The sequence below is a fragment of the Xiphophorus maculatus genome, chromosome 12 (assembly GCF_002775205.1).
Source record: "Xiphophorus maculatus strain JP 163 A chromosome 12, X_maculatus-5.0-male, whole genome shotgun sequence".
In the NCBI taxonomy this organism is placed as follows: domain Eukaryota; kingdom Metazoa; phylum Chordata; class Actinopteri; order Cyprinodontiformes; family Poeciliidae; genus Xiphophorus; species Xiphophorus maculatus.
This window is the reverse complement of record NC_036454.1, coordinates 11,453,098-11,472,239: the sequence shown is the minus strand read 5'-3', so window position 1 is coordinate 11,472,239 and position 19,142 is coordinate 11,453,098. Positions and strand designations below refer to the sequence as shown.

The window sequence follows — 19,142 nt, the reverse complement described above, 5'->3', positions numbered from 1 at the left end:
GATGTGTGGGAGTAAATGGAGGAACAAAATAAATCAAGAAAAATCCAAATAGAGATATGGTGGCAGAAAGTGATGGCAAGAAAATAGTTGAACCATTTTGATGGAAAAGAGAAGAAGGTTTTATTATGGACCATGATGTTCGTGGAAAGATTCCTGATCCTTCCCATTCTCATCCCACTCAACAATGGACTCTATTCCTGGTGAACATCCTCTTCATCTCTCATTAATCCCTTATTATCCCACAAACTATTCTGTTCAGTTTCTGATGTTTCTACTTTACATTCCAGAACCATTGAGAGTGATTCTGTCTGAGTGTCTGACTTCTCCATCCTAACCTTCACTGATCCTTGACTCTGAAACTGTAAAGATGAGGATCCTCCAGATTGATGTTTGCACTTATCTTCTCATTCTTTACTCAGTTAAACTAATTAACTCCTATCTCTTCAGTGTAGTCCTCAATCAGCGTTTATAAGGTAAGATTTATCAGTTTCTTCTCATTTAGTTGTCTGACTTCTCAAGGTCAACAAAAACATTAGTTTACCTGCTTCCTTTTCTAATTGTCATTTAGTAATAATTTTTTTTCCACATCCATGCCTTTCACTCAGTTTGTGACGCACATCCCTCCTATCATTTAGCTCCTCTCTCATGTTGCCCTGTCTTGTTTCCATTCACCCTGTTTGTCTCTGCTCTCGTATAATCCTACCCTGAGCTCTTCCACACCAGTTTCCCTTCCTGTCCTATCAACAACACTGGTAGATTAATAGATACATGCTGGAAATAGTGCAAAGTAGACATACATAATACATTTAAATTGATATCTGTGGCCAGTGATGAGTGCATGATTATATGCAACAAGATGCCAAATGCTTTGTTTCTTCTCTCTGACCACGTGAGTCTAAGGTAACAAGTTGTGTACAAGACAGGATTTTCCACCTTATAACTTAAGTTCAGTTATAAACCTTTTTTTTTATTGTATTCTTATGCCATTTGAACTGAACAAAGTTGGAAAAACTACATGTGAAATACAAGGTTTGTTAAAGACCAAAACTGAAATACTTTAATAACACTGAAAATTCAGATAGCAGATTGCTGTTGTTGCGGATTGTTTTTATTTTAATAAAGAGCTAATTGCTTTAATATGGATCTAGGTAAATACTGGAATCAACTTAAAATGATATTTGGTCACTTTGTTCTCATTGGATTTTAGTTTTAAGAAAATTCAAAACTTTTTCTTTACTGTTATCATTCTGGAAATGTAGCCTTATTCAGAATCAGATAGAAAACATAAACATTCATACAAATCTAATATGTGAAAAAATGCTTTTTTAGGCATCCATAAAACTGGAAATTAGTACATAAAACATATTCAAGGGTTTTTGATACACTTTGACCTTCCTTGTTGCTTCATGTATATATTTTCTAATTTGACATTATAAAATATTTGGCTAAAGACTTTAGTCTTTAGTCAAATGTCAAAATTCATCCAGAACATTATAAAGAATGTAGGAGAAATAATGTAGCAAAATGGAGACAGAAACAAAGGGGAATAAACAGAACAACAAAGAAACACTGCAGGGTAAATAAAACACAAGAATAAGTAAGTGGTAGTAAAGTAAAATACTAAGATGAGTATAATGATTCTCTTAATATAGTTGATGTATTTTATTGTCACTGAAAGATGCAATCATTTATTATTAGTGCAGAGCCTACGACAAACAAAATTAACAAAAACTTGCAGGCCCAGATGCTCACAGGGGCGTAAACAGACAAACTCCTTGGAGCCAAATGCATCACTTGTGATTGAGTTTTCCTTAATGATACGGCAGCAGATGTTTGCTGTGCGGCTGTGTTTCTGAGATGACAAAGAGTACATGTGACTCTGTAAAAACAACCTACACACAAAGTCAGACATTCAGACACTCAGAGGCATGGGGGGATCCTCGGGGAGGATTATGGGAGGGGTATTTTTAGCGTACAGCAATTGGAGTCTCCAGGGAGACGAGGCTGATGGAGGGAGCATCAGCTGCTCAATTAACTCTTGCTGGCTGAGAGTCACACATGAGCTTCCTCTTACACAAGGGAGGCCCAATGTGACTTTCTGAGGCGTATTACAGGAGGACATGAGGGCGAAGCTGTAGGGTGTGATGTGTACGCAGGTTCCTCCTACCGGGGTCTGCTGCCGCCTCTTCGTATTCGTTGGTGGATGGCAGTGCGGGTACCAGAGGCTCCATGTTCATGATCAGGTTTTTATGGCTCAGAGAGTTAAAGCTTCGACTCTGACCAAACTGAGCTCTGAAAAAAAAACACACACACATTGAGACACATTCAACATGAAAAGTTGTTGTGTCGTCCTTCAGAGCGTCCAACTGCGCAGTCTTGAACAACTGGAGGTGTGTCAATCCTACCTGTGAACCTCGGGTGGATCTCGCTGAATCTTGGAGCTGGCCTCTATCACTTCCTTTGCTACTTTTCCACTGAGGAGGAGAATCACATACATGTTGATGGCTTTACTAACAAACATGTCACTTTTCTAAATACTGTATTTTTTCTTTTGCTGCATATTAGAGTTAGGAAAAAAACATGGCTGAGATTACGAAGGTTTCCTTAGTGTGTATTGTGAATTATAATGAATGTGCCGCATGGCATTTTTCTAATTTAGCTGCAGAAGCCTGCAAAGAAAATGACTAAAGTAGATTTGTCTTATTAGTTTTGCTGATGTTGCTAATTACTAGTGCTATTCTTGACTGTTTCATTTCAGTTCTTTCTCACATTTTGTAACATTATAACCACAAACTTCAATGCAGCAGTGTTGTTGTTTCACAAAACGTGTTAAACTTAGCAAGTATAAACACATTTGTGAGGCATTGCAGCTCCCATTGTTTCGAACAATGGGAGCTTAGAGGTTTGCTTCAGGGTCAGCAGGTTCCACCATCACATCTGCTCCTTTTGTGAAGACTGAGGGTAAAATAAGAGATCTGCAAGGTGCTAATGTATACTTGTTACGTTTATATTTTTTGCTTTCCTGTATTTCTCTATAGGGTAAAGTCACAAACAAAGAGTTATCATTTGTCTGAATGAATTCTATTTCAATAGCTGAAGAAACCAAGGATTATTAGTTGTGAATTACATCATTATTCTGGAAAATTCTGCTTTTTTATTTTAATGAATAAACAGACAAAGATAACAGACAAAAGTCTGTCAAATAACAGACAAGAAACTCAAAAGAAACAAGAATTTCTACAAAGTCAATAACCAATTTTGATGCATTGAACAAGAAAGAAATAGCTAAGATCAAACTGGAACATATGTAAGTGAATCTGAATGTCTGTATTAAATTGTTTTTCTTGTAAAGATGTTGAGATGAGATTTAATGTGAACTAGTAGCGCTAGCTCATGCTAAAGATTTCAGACTACAAACCTTGTCTAAACAAAGAATAATATTCCTCTTATTTTTCCTTACATGGAAAAATATAAATAAAATTCCACACTTCTCTGGACTTCAACAATGTGCATGAACATTTGCTTTTCTATCACGTTGTGAATATTTTTCACATTGCTCTCTAACACCACGCCTCCGCACCGTTTTCTGTCTCACCTGTATCTGAACCTGCTGCCTTTGAAGAAGATGTTACTGCTTGAGACGGTCTTTATCTGACTCGACTTCGCACATCTGACAGACAGACAGAGGAAGAAACAGCAGCAGACATTAAGCATAGCTTCAAAATGCAACACACACTGCAGTTTCACAGACTCAGTGAACATTAAAGAATTCAGATAAACAACTCCAACAACATTATTAGGTCTTTTAACATTGGTTATGTTCTTTAAAGTTTTATTAATAATCTTGCTTCTATTCCTCGTCTTCCAGCAGTATTTACAGAAAAATGTGGGCTAAGGTGAATATTTTTCAATGTTTTTCATAATAAGATCTGACTATCAACGATCAACAACCTCATTTTGGCAGCCATTTCCAAACTTGATTTATTGTAATTTGATTTAAAGGTTCTAATGCTTGTCTGACATCTGAGCTGACTTTTACTCCCTCCTTCTCTCAGAGACACACTCACCCTTTATAGTATTCATCTACTTCTCTACAACCTCACTGTTGATTCCTGCTGCACTTTATTGTCTTTGTGTGAATAGATATTAATTTATTCCAGAAAAATTCAATGCCTTATATTGTGACAGATAAGGACATGTGATAGTGTGTTCTTCATAAGTGGGTCAAATCATGACTAAGTCTGACAGAGACGTTTTTTAAGCCATGGGGACTCAGTGGCTAAACTTTATAAATTGAGGGGCAAAGTTGCACAAAGTCTCTTCATTTTTCAAATTAAATGGCTGAATTTAGATGCTTAGATAAATTTCTCATGACCGTTCCTCCTGACTGGACTGGTGTGACTGAGTCAGGTTTGTAAGTTTATCAGATTAAACTTTTAAAATATTCTTTATGCAGATGCTAAGACATACTGTACTTCTCACTAAGCCCACAATAGCTGCAAACAGAAAATGATCATAATTAACAGGAATAATGGCTTGAAAACATCTGTCTGCGTACATAACCTATATGTGTTTCACTTTATGAAGTTGCCAAACTAATAAAAATTTCTACTAATACTGTAATAAATATGATTACATTTTTACTTTTTAGTCGACTTTGTGATGACTCAAATACTATACTGTTTTGTTTAATTTCTGTGATTAATAAACGTTTATAGTTGTTCTTGAAATTAAATCTAGATTTTATTTTTATTTTATTTTACTTTTTATCTTTCCTTTTATTAGTTTGAACTTAATTGTAATATTCCTAAACATTCTCATCTATCTATACCTCTTATTAACTTAATCACCATTTCCGCTTTCTCTCCTTTATTCCAACACCATTTATGAATACTTTATATATTTCTATACAGTTCTGCTTTCTCCCTAATTTAGAATTATTTTCGTCTTTAGCTGTTTGAATTTTAATTTCTGCTGTTTTGTCTTTTGCTAAATGTTTTCTGTTCACTTTGAGACGAATATTTACAGCATTTTTTTTTATGAAAAAATGTACACCTAGAAAATGTGTATACTGTAACAATGCATGTGTGTTTGCAGACACACTTGTAAAAGGCCTGGTTCTCCACCCCACACTTCCATAGGTGCTTACAGGCTGCAGGAGTCGAGGTGTGAAATGTCAACACCAGCTTTTTCTGCACAGAAATAGAGAGACAGAGAGAAAAAAGAGTGAATGACTGCCCAGAGAGGCATAAATAAGGGGAAGTGCTGAACATAATGTGAGGGAGCTGCACAAAACGCTGACCCATAGATCCAAAGCTGTAAGCTTAGCAAGATTTAAGACAGATATAGTGATTTGGCCACCGTGTTCAGCAGTAAAAAGAGCTTGTAGCTTGCAGAGGATGGGTCTTTATGGACAGGGAGAGGGGATTTATTCCTGTAGATGTCTCGTTTTCAGGCCTGCTTGTTTGGTAACATGAGCTATCAGATCAATATCGCTCAAATGCAAGGCGCAGAATGAGCGAGAGGCAGAGAGGAAACAGTGAAGTCAATATAATGGAGAGAGTTACAGTAACACAATATGAGGTATACGTCAGAGCCTAATGAAAGTGGCACAAACAGCTTTGATAGGTTTTTTTTTTTTTGTCCAGTCTGTTTCTTTTCCTGCACAGCTCCCTCTTTGTCATGCAGCAGGGGCAGTGCCTTGCAAAAGCATTCATACCCCAGCGTTTTCATTTTTACTCACATTAAAACCACAAAGCTCAGTGCACTTATTTTAATTTATATTTGACAGACCAACATACAGTAGTGTAAAATTGTAAAGTAAAAGAAAAATGATACATGGGTCTCAAAAGTTTTTAGAAGTAAAAATTTGAAACAATTGATAAAGAACCTATTGAACTTGTTGATTAGTATCAGAGTCCATTTATGCAGTGTAACCTGAATATAAATACAGATTCTTGTGAAGGTTTGTTGGAGAACATTAATAAACAACCAGCAATGTGACACAGCAAAAAGGTCAGGGTTCAAGTGGGTGTAGATTATAAAACAATATCCAAAGCTTCAAACATCTCAGAGCACTTTTCAATCCATTATGCAAAAATGAAAAGATATAGCACAACTGCAAGCTCCACCTAAACTGGCAGGGTTATAGAGCTACTTTCATCAAGTCCAAATCCAAATCCTCGTGGGACTGTGGCTGAACAATGAGTTACTGAACTGGACTAATAACACAAGGCAGCTGAACAAGAAGGAACACAGCAGGAAAAACCTTCTGATGAGACTTTCATCATTTAAAATGTGCAAGAAGATTCCTATGGATGTTTTATCTAGTGGTTGATACTGAGAGGAAATCCTCTGCTAATCTGCTGGTCATTTTAGACAATGCTTGTCTTCACCTACGTAACATCCTTTTCTTAAACATCTTGAATTTTGCATCATGTTTACATTAAGTCCTGCACACCACTCAAACTGACATCCCTTAAACTTTACAAAATAGAAAAATGTTTTAAAGCCCATGTATCATTTCTTTCACATAAAATCCCAATAAAATACACAGAAATTTGTGGTTTTAGTGTGAACAAATCTGAAAATATTGCAGGTGAATAAAAACTGTTGCAAGGGTCTGTGTGGATTAAGTTGGCACTGTGATTCACACACATGAACTTCACCAGCTACATCTGTGCTTACATGTGTGTAAAAGAGATGAGATGTTTAGAAATTGACAAATAATCTTTGGTCCCACTTTGGCTGAAATGCTGAAGTGCTCTAAGGGACGACCTGATGACATTTATCATGCCGATTCAACAGTTCCCATGGAAGTACACACTGCTTTCCAATTTCAAGTTGTGAAATCTATTCCAATATATTTATAATGCCCTCAATAATTCTTGGTACTTCTGGTAAAGACGTACAATAAGATGAAAAAGTTATTAATCTGTAATTGCACTAACATAATTTTGCATTGAATGCATTTAATCTGTGAACAAATTTCGTGAAGAGAAATACACTAAAATCATTAGCTTTTATAAAACAAATGTACCTGAAACATTTGAACTAATATTTAAACCATTTATAAAGTTGATCAGAGTTTTGTGGAAACTTTATTTTGTAATAAGCAATTTCCTGTTTCCCTGGGGCATGAAAACTGTGTTGAGTGTTAATTTCTCTTAACCACGCCTCAAATTTGGAACATGCTTTTCCAGCAAGGCAGATTTATATTTACCTTAATTTATTGGAAACCAGATTAACTAATATAAATTTATCTTAAACAAGCCTTTGCCTGAGTGCTGCACAGCTTTACAGTACTTAGGAGCCGTTTTTTGGTTAGGAATAAAATAAAGACTAAAACAGACAACATTCATGTTTAATTTTACAGAAAATTAAAGTCCCTGTTCTCCAGTTTTGACTGTCCATGCTACTTGAACTTTTCAGCATTGGTGAAATCGATGTTAAATAAACATGTAAGATTTGATGTAAGATTTTATTACTGTCAGAACATCCCGCAGCCTCATGTCTACTGATAAACTTTGAACGCATTTATTTAAATTATTATACTGACAATTATGTATTTATAGCACTAATTATATCTCTATAGTTTTTTACAAAAGATAAGATACAAGCAATTATGAAAAGTAGGGTATAAGTTTGCAAGTTTCAAGGATAAGTTTGAACAAATCTGTGAAACAAATTGTTTTACATTAATGTTCTTCAGATTCGCAGCTACACTGTCTTGTGTCTATTTTTGACTCTGCAGAAGATATAAACATTTACACTGATCCAATTTAAAATGACATTGAAAAGGTTACGAGACGAGGAAGAACAGGCTTTTCAAGCAAGTGCTGCATTACTAGGGGAGTGAAAAGTTGCAATCAGCCCAAGGTGGGAAACACAGAAAAAATTATCAGTTTTGTGGAAAACGTTGTAAAAAAAAAATTATAAAGTAAAATACACACACAGACACACATCCACAGACATAAAAGGAAACACTCAAAAATGAATATGTCAGGGAACATTGTTGAAACAGGAAAAAAGGAATTGATTATGCATCTTGACGTTGCATAATCTACAGTAACTGACGATGGAGCTGTGAGGGTCGTTTTGATCGTGTGGCTGTAAAGATTACAGGAGACAACAGAAAATAAATTTACTAATCGTTTCAAAACAGTGACAATACAAGACAAAAATACACAAACAACAATTAAACAACAGAAAACTTCACTCCAATCATTCTCTGAGGTGAGGGCAGGTCTGCAAGGAGAGGTGTTGTGTTGAGGATTTAATGCTTGGTGCTACTGTGGTTACTTATATCTACTCACCAGTGAAGACTATGTATTTACACAGAGAGAAAAGACAGAAACACAAAGATAAATCTGCATCTTCAGCCCTTTGTGAGTTGCCAAACAGACAAGCAGGCACACTGACATGCTAAGCGGCAATGGAAGAGCCAGGTTAAGCTGCAATGAGGAGAATATTTATGAGAGTTGCTGAAACCAATCAGCTGAAAGGTAGATTAAAGAGCAAGCACACTGTGGTTGCTTTGAACACAGTTTTATCAAAATAAATGAAGCATTTATGCAAAGCTCTGAGAATGCTGCTCCAAATCTACCATGACTCTGCAGGATGTTTAACACAGAGATGAAGCACGTGTCCCAAATGTTAGGACACTTGCTGCAGTGCGATGCATGTCTCCAACATTATTTATCTGTGATTTAATGCTTTCATTTGGACCACACTCAAATACATAATGCGAGGGAGGAGATTAGTTGTAACACACCCACCATCCTGTTACATTGAATCCTGCCTGTTAAGGAGATCTGAAACAGCGACACACATATAGATTGTGTGTGATGGTGGACAGGATTACAAACAGTACAGTTAATCTGACAAAGATGATGGACAGGAACACGGGGGGGAGGAGAAGGGAAGAATAGAAAGAGAGAGAATGAGGGACGGAGGAGAGTTCAGCAGGATTTTATCTGTTTCCAAACGATAACTGTGGCTCTAAATCACAATGGTAGAGCGAGAAGATATTGATTTAACATGGTGATGAAGATGACTTGTGACAGTCAGAGAAATCTACATCATATTTGACTCCATAGTAATAATAACTTAAATGTTTTCAAAATGTACAGGAACAATGCTCACCTCTTTTTGGACTCCAATGACATAAAAGGTTTTGCCTTCAAACTTTAGCTTGCTTACGTCACCCCTGCAAAAACAAGTCGCTGTCAGAATATTAAACATGCTTATAGTAAAACCCGTAGTGAAACTCTGCTGCAGTGTTGTGTGAATATAAAAAATTTATGACATACAGTTGAGGTCATAACTTTTCAGACAATACGAAGGGCAATACAACAACTTATATGTCACTTCTGGTTAGTTGTTTCTGAAACCAGAGTCAAATATTCCATATGTAATTTTTTTTTAGTCTTATTTCAGACCCTAGTTTTTACCACTTGAGGAGGTGAATCCTCTTGTTTCCCTGGAAAACCACAAACCCCGTGGCTGTGAAGCCCAGAAAGGCAGTCGAGCCTGTAAAGTCCTGGAAACACAAACACAGCAAAAGGGAAAGCGGCGTGTCAGTGATCTCCATGAAAATGACACCTGCACAAAGTCACTTAGTAAGGTGGAGAGAGACAAAATAAATGACAGCAGATCAGAACAACATGGCTATTCTCTAATTATTTACAGTTTGAAAACATTTTCTTGTTGCTGTTTCAATATAAATCACACTATTCCTCTCTGCTGTCGTCTACTGCTTCACCAAACCTCTCATCTGTTATCCATTGTTCATCTCCAGTGGTTTGTGCATAAAGCCCAAACTAGATATTAAACACAGTTTTCTCAGGTTGAGTATTTAATGGAAACATTGACGCAAACATGATTTGTGTGGATGAGTGTGTCAAACACTGAGTAGTGTATGTGTATCTCATGTATCTGTACAGGAGTCTTAAAGTTATCATTACCATCAAAAGGAATTTCCACAAGGAGTTTAATTATTACTTTCTGTATAGTTAATTTTTTTAGTCATAACTAGATTTGTGGACTAATTTGCTTTGATTTTGTTCAGTGGATCTCTTGGGTTCTTAAATACATCTGGTTTTAATTTTTTGTCAATGGCTCTGTTAAATATTAATCTGGGGAAAATGTTGATATGCTCAATACTTACTTGTTTATGCTTGTTTTTTCTATAATCTATAACCTAATTGAGTCAAAACAGTAATTACAACAAATCAGATGAAAATATGTGAAATGACTGAGGGGAACATTATAGTATATATTTTTACTTATAATATTCCTGCTCCTGAAATAGTAAAATTATATATTTAAGAAACTTTATCAGACATGATTATAAAAACTAGCATGAGATGTGCTTTCAAGCTGCAAACTACAAATTCAGCAGTATGTGTTACAGCTCCAGCTACAAAAGGAGAGCGAAGATTGCTGACTTACTACATCAAGGATTTGTTTAGATCGATCAATAAGATTATTGATTCCTGGAATGTTTCTTTTTTTCATTTGGTGCAATGACATCCCCAGAGTGAGATTAAAATCCAGGAAGTAATTGGGATCTGACCTCTGGAGCCTTTTCTCATTCATTTCATTTCTGCTTCATCCTCAAAAGACTTTGAGAGAACAATACTGGGTTTATGTCCGGCCTTTTATCTGTTTAACTGTAAAGACCATAATGGTAAAATATCCATTAGTAGTAGATTACTGTGGAAATGGTAGAAAAGTAGAATTAGCTAGTTTCTTCATTTATACTTTTATAATAAACAGAAATTTTAAAACTATTTTTGAGTCCCTAAAAGCTTTCTTTATATGGCAAACATATTAAACTTTTTTTTTTATGCCTGATACAAACCCACAAGTATGACTGAATTTACCGAAAACACAGTGAGAAACAAATGGAAACATATAAAAATTTCCAAATCAGTGTCGTTTCTTCTCCGTCAATTAACACAATTCATATAACAATACTTTTTATCATAAGGAAAACATTCTTTTTTCATAAGAAATAGACTTGCAATACCTCGACCAGGCTACTTTCATCAATAAGGTAAAGTTTCACAATCTAGACTAATCACCTTGCATGGATGAGGGTCAACTCCATACGTTTCCAGGCTGTGGGCTCTTTGAAGCATATTTAACTCTGCCAAGGCTGCACACTGACCCCTAAGGGAGATGAAGACACAAAATTCAAGTTGGTGTGGCACAGGACGCACAACCAACATTATCCCCATTTTATCAGTTTGATGGGAGGATGTAGGACACAGTGTGTCACCTAATGGGCCATTTGCCCAATAATTTCAACAATCATTTTGACTCTGCTCAGCAATTTATGCAATTTATATTTTGGTTCATGCACTCAAAATGAATAATGCCCACAAAACCCCAAATCTGTGTGTTATGGACACTGTGGATTGTTTCTATCAACAAACATAGCAGCCATGCTGCTACAAATGTTACATTCGCTGACATGGAACCCTGTTGGGCATAGCAAACTTTTCCAAGGCTACAGCCAATCATTGCCTCTACCAGGCACTTCCAGACAGACCCAGACATGATCCATTTTTTAAAATTAACAACCACAACTTCACTGTGGAAGATCTGTAAACGCTCAAGACAGTCGGGGAACTCTCACACTCTGATTTCTCTTTGAGTTGTCTTGACTGTGGAAATCACCTGAAGTCTCTATTGCTTAGTGTTAATCTACATGCTGTTAATCCCATCAGTCGAATCCGCCAGGGCACACAGAGCGCACAAGAGGGAAATTAAGGATTTGCCTTTGATGTTCTGGAATAAAGTGTGACGGACAAGAGCTAATTTAACATAGGCGTGATAAACAAACACCCCAGTGGAGAGGGTTTATATAACTATAAAATAATCTTGTTATGGGAAGGCATTCACTATCCAAACTTAATACCTGGCATGACTAGAAATACTAAATTATTACTTGTTAATATTTTGCCATTTTTCTTTTATTCTAGTCTAAAAGACTATTGCCTTAATAATATTTAAATTATATCAGGTTGTATCTATTATTAACTTAATTTTACCATCTAAAACGAAGTATCACAAAAAGAATAAGTCACTCTTTTGTTGTCTGTGGAGCATTACACCCTGTTCACACAGTGAACATCTGGCTTCACAAGCATCAAGCTGAAAACTTGGTCCAGACAACAAGTGACCCCATCAGACTCTCTCCATCATCTTCTTTTGTTACCTGAGCTCATTTTTGTGTATTTCCATAATCTTCCTCTCCAGTTTGAGGGACTGTTTAGGGAATAGCTTGAAGTCTCTGATGTAGTCTGATGGATGCTCCTCTGGGTCATAATCTCCCAGCTCAGCTGCAAAAAAAAATATATATATATATATATATATGTTATATTTCTGACATCTGGTAGCATTGTTTTTGTAAAATAGATCATTTTAGAGGAAAATATGGAGGCAAGTCACATAAGCTTCTCAAGTCTTACAGCCTTTTTGTTGAATCTTTCTTTTGTTCTTTCTAATGAAACTATTTATAGAAGAAGTTTGAGGCAGAATTCAAAGCCAATCACATTAAAGATGCAGGACCGAATAAAACTCAGTGGATTTTCACGTCTCAGTCCTTCAGCGTTTTGACAAAGCAGATTGCTCAATAAATGGCACAGATTTAAGAAACAAGTCTAGGCTGATTTTAATAACATTTATCTGGCAGATTCCAGTTTATTTATGTCAACAATAAATGTGCTTCTTGCACCGGAACAGGCCAGGGAGTTCCACAAGGATGTGCAATTGATGAGACAATATGTTTTGCTTGATGTAAAGTTGAAACCAGAAGTTTGCATACACTGAACAGAAAGACACACACACCTTTGTTTTTTCCTCACTGTTTACCGTTGAATAAGACAGAACTTTGTCTTATCTTAGGTCAGTTAGGATTACCAAAATTATTAGTATTTGACAGAGAGTGATGTCCAATGTAAAAAACAAAAACACACTAATTTATGCCCAAAAGAGACAAGTAATTTTTTTTGTCAATAAATGTGCAGCAAGAATAAAAATGACCAACATTTTATTTTGCTGTATTTAACAGTCAACGTGCAGCAGAGGGAAAATTGCTTATTGGATTCAGAGCAAATCCCTCTCACCCACACTTATTTCTGGATCCATTCTTAATTAATAACCATAACAAAGGTCAAATGAAAAACTTGCCCAGAGTTTAATTTAACAATAATCCTCAAACTGCTCTGCAGCTCCCTAATCAACACCTTGACAAAGTGGGATGGGGACGTGTCCTCGTTAGTCAGAGCAGCCAATGATATGCTGCAGACACGCTGTGGGTTGAGATAACTGAGCGAGCCGCACTTTGCTCTCTGAGGACATGAGCGAAATGAGACGATGTTAGCACAGCTCAGAGATGTGTGGATCAGCCAGGAGGCTTCATTTATATGGTAGAGCTTCCTAATCCATATCAAAGTGGCTGTGATATGACGGTTATCTGTTACTGCTAATTGAGAGAAGGAAGAAAAAAACATTTTTAATGCCTGTTCCCAGGGGTTTACAGAGATCTCTTGGTGTTTTAAAATGAGGGATTATAAGATAAGTCTAATAACTTCAGCAGCAGCTGGTTAATGGGCAAGAACTAACTGGTTCGACAATGAAAAATCCTGTTTGTGTTTATTTCATACAGTCCATCATTTTGGTAATTTATTTAAACAGCAAATAGCTTAAGGGACATTCTGATTTATGTACAGTATTGCCACATTTTCACTTTTGGTAATTTGCAAGGATTTAATTTTCAAGCCATAAGGCTTTCTCTTTGCAATTATTGAGCTGAAACACCATGCAGAGCTGGAGACATTTCCCCCTGGTAAAGATGAGTAAAAAGCCTAAAACAAATAATTCTTCTAGCAGCAGCAGAGACTGTATGATCACACATAGTTTCCATGTCGCTCTGGTCCTCCTCACCCTGTGCGATGCAGGCTCCCAGGTACGCCGCCTCAGCAAAGGGACACAGGAGGCGGCCGTGGTAGATGTCTCTCTTCAGCTGGAGGTACAGGAGATACCTGGCAGAATACAAACAACCACAAAGCGACTCATGAACAATAAACAGAGGAAAATACTTTGATTTGCATGAAAAATTATTCTCAAAATGTGCATTTATGTCTGTTTTGAATCCATCCACAGTCAACGATTTTTTTTTAAAAGAATTATTTAAAAAGGAGCCCTGCCACAGCGACATCGACCACACCGCAGAGCGGTGCTGTGGTTACTATAGAAACAGCTTCATCGCAGACGTATCCATGCTGCTAACATGCTGATTTGTCTGGTTTAACCACAGAGACAAAAAAATGACAGCCATAATGGAACCGGAGACACTTGTTGCTATGAATGCAGATGAGTTTGCATGTGAGATCACATCAACCAGTGAGATGATATCCATGAGATCTAACCGATTCAGCTTGGATGGTGAAAAGTGGCAGAAGGAAAGCCTCACAGATTGAATGAAGAGAAAAAAAGACTGCTGCAATCTCTAAACAGTTTTATTTATAGGCTGCAGCTGCATAGATGTATAAGCCTAAATGTAATGATGAGATTCTTCTCCGATGGGATTCACATCAATTTCTTATTACACTTTCTGACTTTTTGTGTCAATCTGCAGATCTTTTCAATATGTGGTGCTCTGAGCAATAAATAGTTAATTTTTTATTTTAATTAAATTTTTATCATTATTACTTTGTATTTATTATTATTTTTATTTATTCATTTACAATATAACTTCTTTTTTGTCACTGACATCGTTGCTCTAAGTTAGTGGTATTTGTGTCCTTGCTGGGTTGTTATATAATGTAGGGAAAAAAACATGAAAAGAATAAAAGAATTTTGTAATTGGGAAAATATTAAAGCCCTGTACTAAATATCATTTTTATGATAAAAGAATGATGCTCAGCAGATGAGAAATTCCTAAAAACCAGAGCTGGCAGTGAAAACAACTCGTTCTTCCTGAGCTGTCATCTCTTCTAACCACTTCACTGGTGAGCAGCTTCAAGGTGCTCAGGAGGCATCTGGACTTCTTCTCTTGATTTTTTTTACAATCCAATATGTTAATTAATTTAAGCACTTTGGATATCATGTCCTAGACGGCTGAGAATCTATACCGATGAAGTGAGAAAATGCTTGTGTGTCAATGCAGGGTGTGAGTTTGTTAAAGCTGAAGTGACTGATACATGACTCAGAATCAGCATGTTCACTTCATATCACACTTTCTTTTTATGTGATGTCAGTTGTTCGCATGTTTGTAGATTTTTTTAACTTAAAACATTTGTTTGATTTAAAGAGACATTTTTTTACATTGTTTCTCACCTTTTGAAATCTCACATAAGCTCCTGACGTGAATCACCTCCTCATAATTTCTCTCTGTGCATATTGTTGCTACATGGTGCTACTGGCACATGGCTAGTACTATGTTTACAGGTTTCTCTTGCAAACACAGCATTGCTTCAGTTTTTTCACAAAAAAGATTTTTGATGTGATAAAAAGTCATCTTAGTTCAACTTTTTCTTCTGCTGTAAATTTGTCTCATTTCTATTTAGGTTTTATATTTTTTAACGTTTGTGTGAATATGCATGCAACCGTTTGCCTTTCACTTTCCTGCTGGTCCACCTGAATTTCCCAACTTTGGGACAATTAAAAATGTTTCCGTTCTATTAACGGCTTGCTAAACAAATTGGGAAGCTGCTGTTGCCCCCCCAAAAATTGTATCTGCTCATATTAAATATAAAAAGCACAAAACTATCTCTTGCATAGAAATAAATAATTTCTACAAATTATATTAATTTGTGTTAGCTTTTACCTGGTGAGCTCCTCCTTAATTTTCATTGGCTCGTGGGGGTAGAACTTGACCCGGAAGCACATTGTGAACGGCTGCAGAGCTGCTGAGGACAAGAGACAAACACAATACTTTTTATTACATTATGATATTATTGAAAAATTCTTTTGTTTCTCTAACTCAGCTCACTTAGTTTAACACATTGTAGATTGATAAATTAGAGGTGATGCTCTCGGTGACTTTCTTCCAGTTCGTTGAGGATTTTATGATTACATCTAATGAAAACACAATCTTTAACAGTAGAATATTACATAAGACTAATAAAAATATTCTTAATAAAGACATGTTTTTGAAAAGTACTTTTAATCTGCGTTGTTCACCTTACTTCTTACTGTTAGACAGTTTCTATTTAAACTATTGATGCAGGTCTGTCAGTAGTCAGGCCTGAAACTGTACCAAAATAATGTGGCTAATTCACGGCTATAGAAGGGGGGGGGGGGGGGGGGGTAGTTTTACAAAGGGCTAGATTGGTTTGGATAGTTTATTTCCACAATAAATTACATTTTTTCTAACTGCTTTTCGAATTTACTCTGGGTATCTTCTGATAATTTGTTTGATAATCTGATAAGTAGTTTTTACTATAACTGCATGTGATGTGATGTGATGTCTGTCTGTCTGTCTGTCTGTCTGTCTGTCTGTCTGTCTGTCTGTCTGTCTGTCTGTCTGGCTGGCTGGCTGGTAGGTAGGTAGGTAGGTAGGTAGGTAGGTAGGTAGGTAGGTAGGTAGGTAGGTAGGTAGCTAGGTAGGTAGGTAGGTAGGTAGGTAGGTAGGTAGGTAGGTAGGTAGGTAGGTAGGTAGGTAGGTAGGTAGGTAGGTAGATAGGTAGGTAGGTAGGTAGGTAGATAGGTAGGTAGGTAGGTAGGTAGGTAGGTAGGTAGGTAGGTAGGTAGGTAGGTAGGTAGATAGATAGATAGATAGATAGCATTTATTGTCATTGAACAGGATTCAACGAAATTTCTATTGCAACTCCCGTGCAAAAAGTCAAATATATACAATAAATAAAATAAACAAACACACAATAATAATAATAACAATATATACAACTAAATTAACTAAAGGCACTCAACCACACCAAAGAAGTAGCAGCAGGTCCAATTATGGCAAAGTACAGATGATGTGACAGTGCAAAGTGCAGAACAATATGGCTGTGTGGGGGTGGGGGATATGTATGTGTGACTGCGAGGTTATGATATGTGTGTGTGGGGGGGGGGGGGGGGGGGGGGGTGGCAGGGAGTAATGGCTCTGACGGCTGTGGGGAAGAAGCTGTTTCTCAGTCTATTTGTTGTAGTCCGTATATTCCTGTACCGCTTGCCTGATGGCAGCGGCACAAACAGTCTGTGGCCCGGGTGGCTGGAATCCATGGCTATGGATCCAGCTCTCTTCTTGACCCGGCCTATGTAAATGGAGTCCAGGTCTGGGAGGGGGCATCCCACAATGCCTTGTGCTGTTCTCACCACCCGTGTCAGTTGTTTCCTCTCCAGTGCTGTGCAGCTACCATACCACACAGTCATGTTGAGGCAGAGGATGCTCTCGATCGTCGCCCTGTAAAAGTTCACGAGCAGCCGTGAGGAAAGTCCAGCCCGTCTCAGTTTCCTGAGGAAGAAGAGCCTTTGTTGTGCTTTCTTCACCAGGTGGGAGGTGTTTGTATTCCAGGAGAGGTCAGACGTGATGTGGAGGCCCAGGAACTTGATGTTGTCCACACGTTCCACCACTTCTCCATCTATGAGAAGGGGAGTGTGATCTGTCCTCCTGGACCTTCTGTAGTCCACAATGACCTCCTTGGTCTTCCCTGTGTTCAGCACCAAGTTGTTGGCTGAACACCACTGAGTGAGCTGCAGAATCTCCTCTCTGTAGTGGGTCTCGTTGTTGTCTGAATGTTCTATTGTTCTAATAATGTTCTAATAATGTAATGTTCTAAATAACTTTCAAGAGATAAACACTGCTTGTTTTCCTCTGTTTAAGTCCATCATGGACTTAAATTTATGTCGCTCATGTTGAAATTCATCAATTCTTACATTTTATTTGATCTTGAACCCATTTTTTTACCCTATGTTAAGGTAAATGAGTGTAGACAAAATTTAGAGCAATGACAAATAAGAACAAAAGCAGAAAAAAAATTGAGAACAAAAAAAAATTAAAGTGTGTCTCAAAAACAGTCATTTGATTATGACAGTAAGTCATAAAGCAGAGTGTACTGATTTTCTGTTAAACCCAAAACAGGTGTCTCTGTGTGAGATCCATAACTTTTGTTTCCAATGAATCTGCAGCCTACTTTTATGCAGTTTTAAAAGGGGCAAAATTCCAACATTAAATGTTCAAAAAGGAGCGTTACTGAGGAAGAAATGAATATCCTCTAACCAGTCATCTTCACAGTGTGCCCCCTCCAGCCTGCCTTTAAAAGCAGGAGCCCCTATGGTATTATCTAGCCATGAAAGAAAGGAAAAAAAACATCCCACATCTACATAATACATGCTGAGCAATGTGAAAGATGCAATCCTCCCACCAGCTCCCACAGAACTTGAGCTGCTTATTTGCTCAGGCTTATGGGATGGCAACAGTGTCTCTGAAAACATTCTTGAGAAAGGCTGTTGGTACAAACGTCGGGTGAATGTGACGTCTACCGATGTGCGTAAGCCAAGAACCACAAAGAGTCGTGAAAACACAAGCCACCAAAACCCAATTTAGGGAGAAAAATCCTGCTACATGCAGAGCTGATGTGTCATTTCAAATCAAATCTTTTCAACGCTCTTCCTCCATCCTCTTCTTTCTTTTCTTTCTCCTTCTTTCAGTCTCTGTCAGCTTTTTTCATCTCAAACTCTCCAATTTCTACTATTCTATTCACTAATATGACTTCCCTCTTTAGCTACATTATCAATCAGTGTCGCTCAGTCAGTCTGAATTAACCCTGGAATATATTGGCTTTATTACTCTTCCAACATCCCATTTCAGTTTGCAGTGATATCCACAGTCTCCCATTTTCATAGAGGGAGAATATGCAACTAATAGCTCTTTTATTAATTTATGACAGGACAAAAAGAACACGGCCGTCATTAAAAGATTGGGTGAACTTCAGATAGCGAATTGAGGACATAGGAAGGAAGAAAATTTAAAAAACAAAGAGAACATTCAGACTAAAGGGAAAATTATGAGCGAACACAAAAAAGATGGATGAAAAACATGGAAGCCAAGAAACATTAAACCTGGGAGTTTGTAAGGAAGATCTCAAAACCCCCAAAGTGGATTTTGTTTAAATTTTTCATCAAGC

At 37.1% G+C, this 19,142-nt stretch overlaps 1 protein-coding gene across 7 annotated transcripts in view; it reads right to left on the bottom strand.

Annotated features, from left to right (window-relative positions):
* Nucleotides 1-19,142, bottom strand: part of frmd3 (FERM domain containing 3) — a 50,706-nt gene that overhangs the window by 9,147 nt on the left and 22,417 nt on the right. For 2 of the 7 annotated variants that reach the window (XM_023343950.1, XM_023343951.1), the window contains exons 4-14: nucleotides 15,842-15,923; nucleotides 13,957-14,054; nucleotides 12,227-12,350; nucleotides 11,088-11,175; nucleotides 9,453-9,541; nucleotides 9,145-9,208; nucleotides 8,778-8,879; nucleotides 5,104-5,192; nucleotides 3,596-3,670; nucleotides 2,406-2,474; nucleotides 2,168-2,292 (exon numbers count right to left, since the gene is read on the bottom strand). In XM_023343950.1, the coding sequence (XP_023199718.1) occupies nucleotides 2,168-2,292; nucleotides 2,406-2,474; nucleotides 3,596-3,670; nucleotides 5,104-5,192; nucleotides 8,778-8,879; nucleotides 9,145-9,208; nucleotides 9,453-9,541; nucleotides 11,088-11,175; nucleotides 12,227-12,350; nucleotides 13,957-14,054; nucleotides 15,842-15,923 (1,005 nt within the window). Of the gene's footprint in view, nucleotides 1-2,167; nucleotides 2,293-2,405; nucleotides 2,475-3,595; nucleotides 3,671-5,103; nucleotides 5,193-8,315; nucleotides 8,325-8,777; nucleotides 8,880-9,144; nucleotides 9,209-9,452; nucleotides 9,542-11,087; nucleotides 11,176-12,226; nucleotides 12,351-13,956; nucleotides 14,055-15,841; nucleotides 15,924-19,142 lie in introns of all 7 variants that reach the window. The other 5 variants (XM_023343952.1, XM_023343955.1, XM_023343953.1 and 2 more) reach the window with 5 other exon arrangements.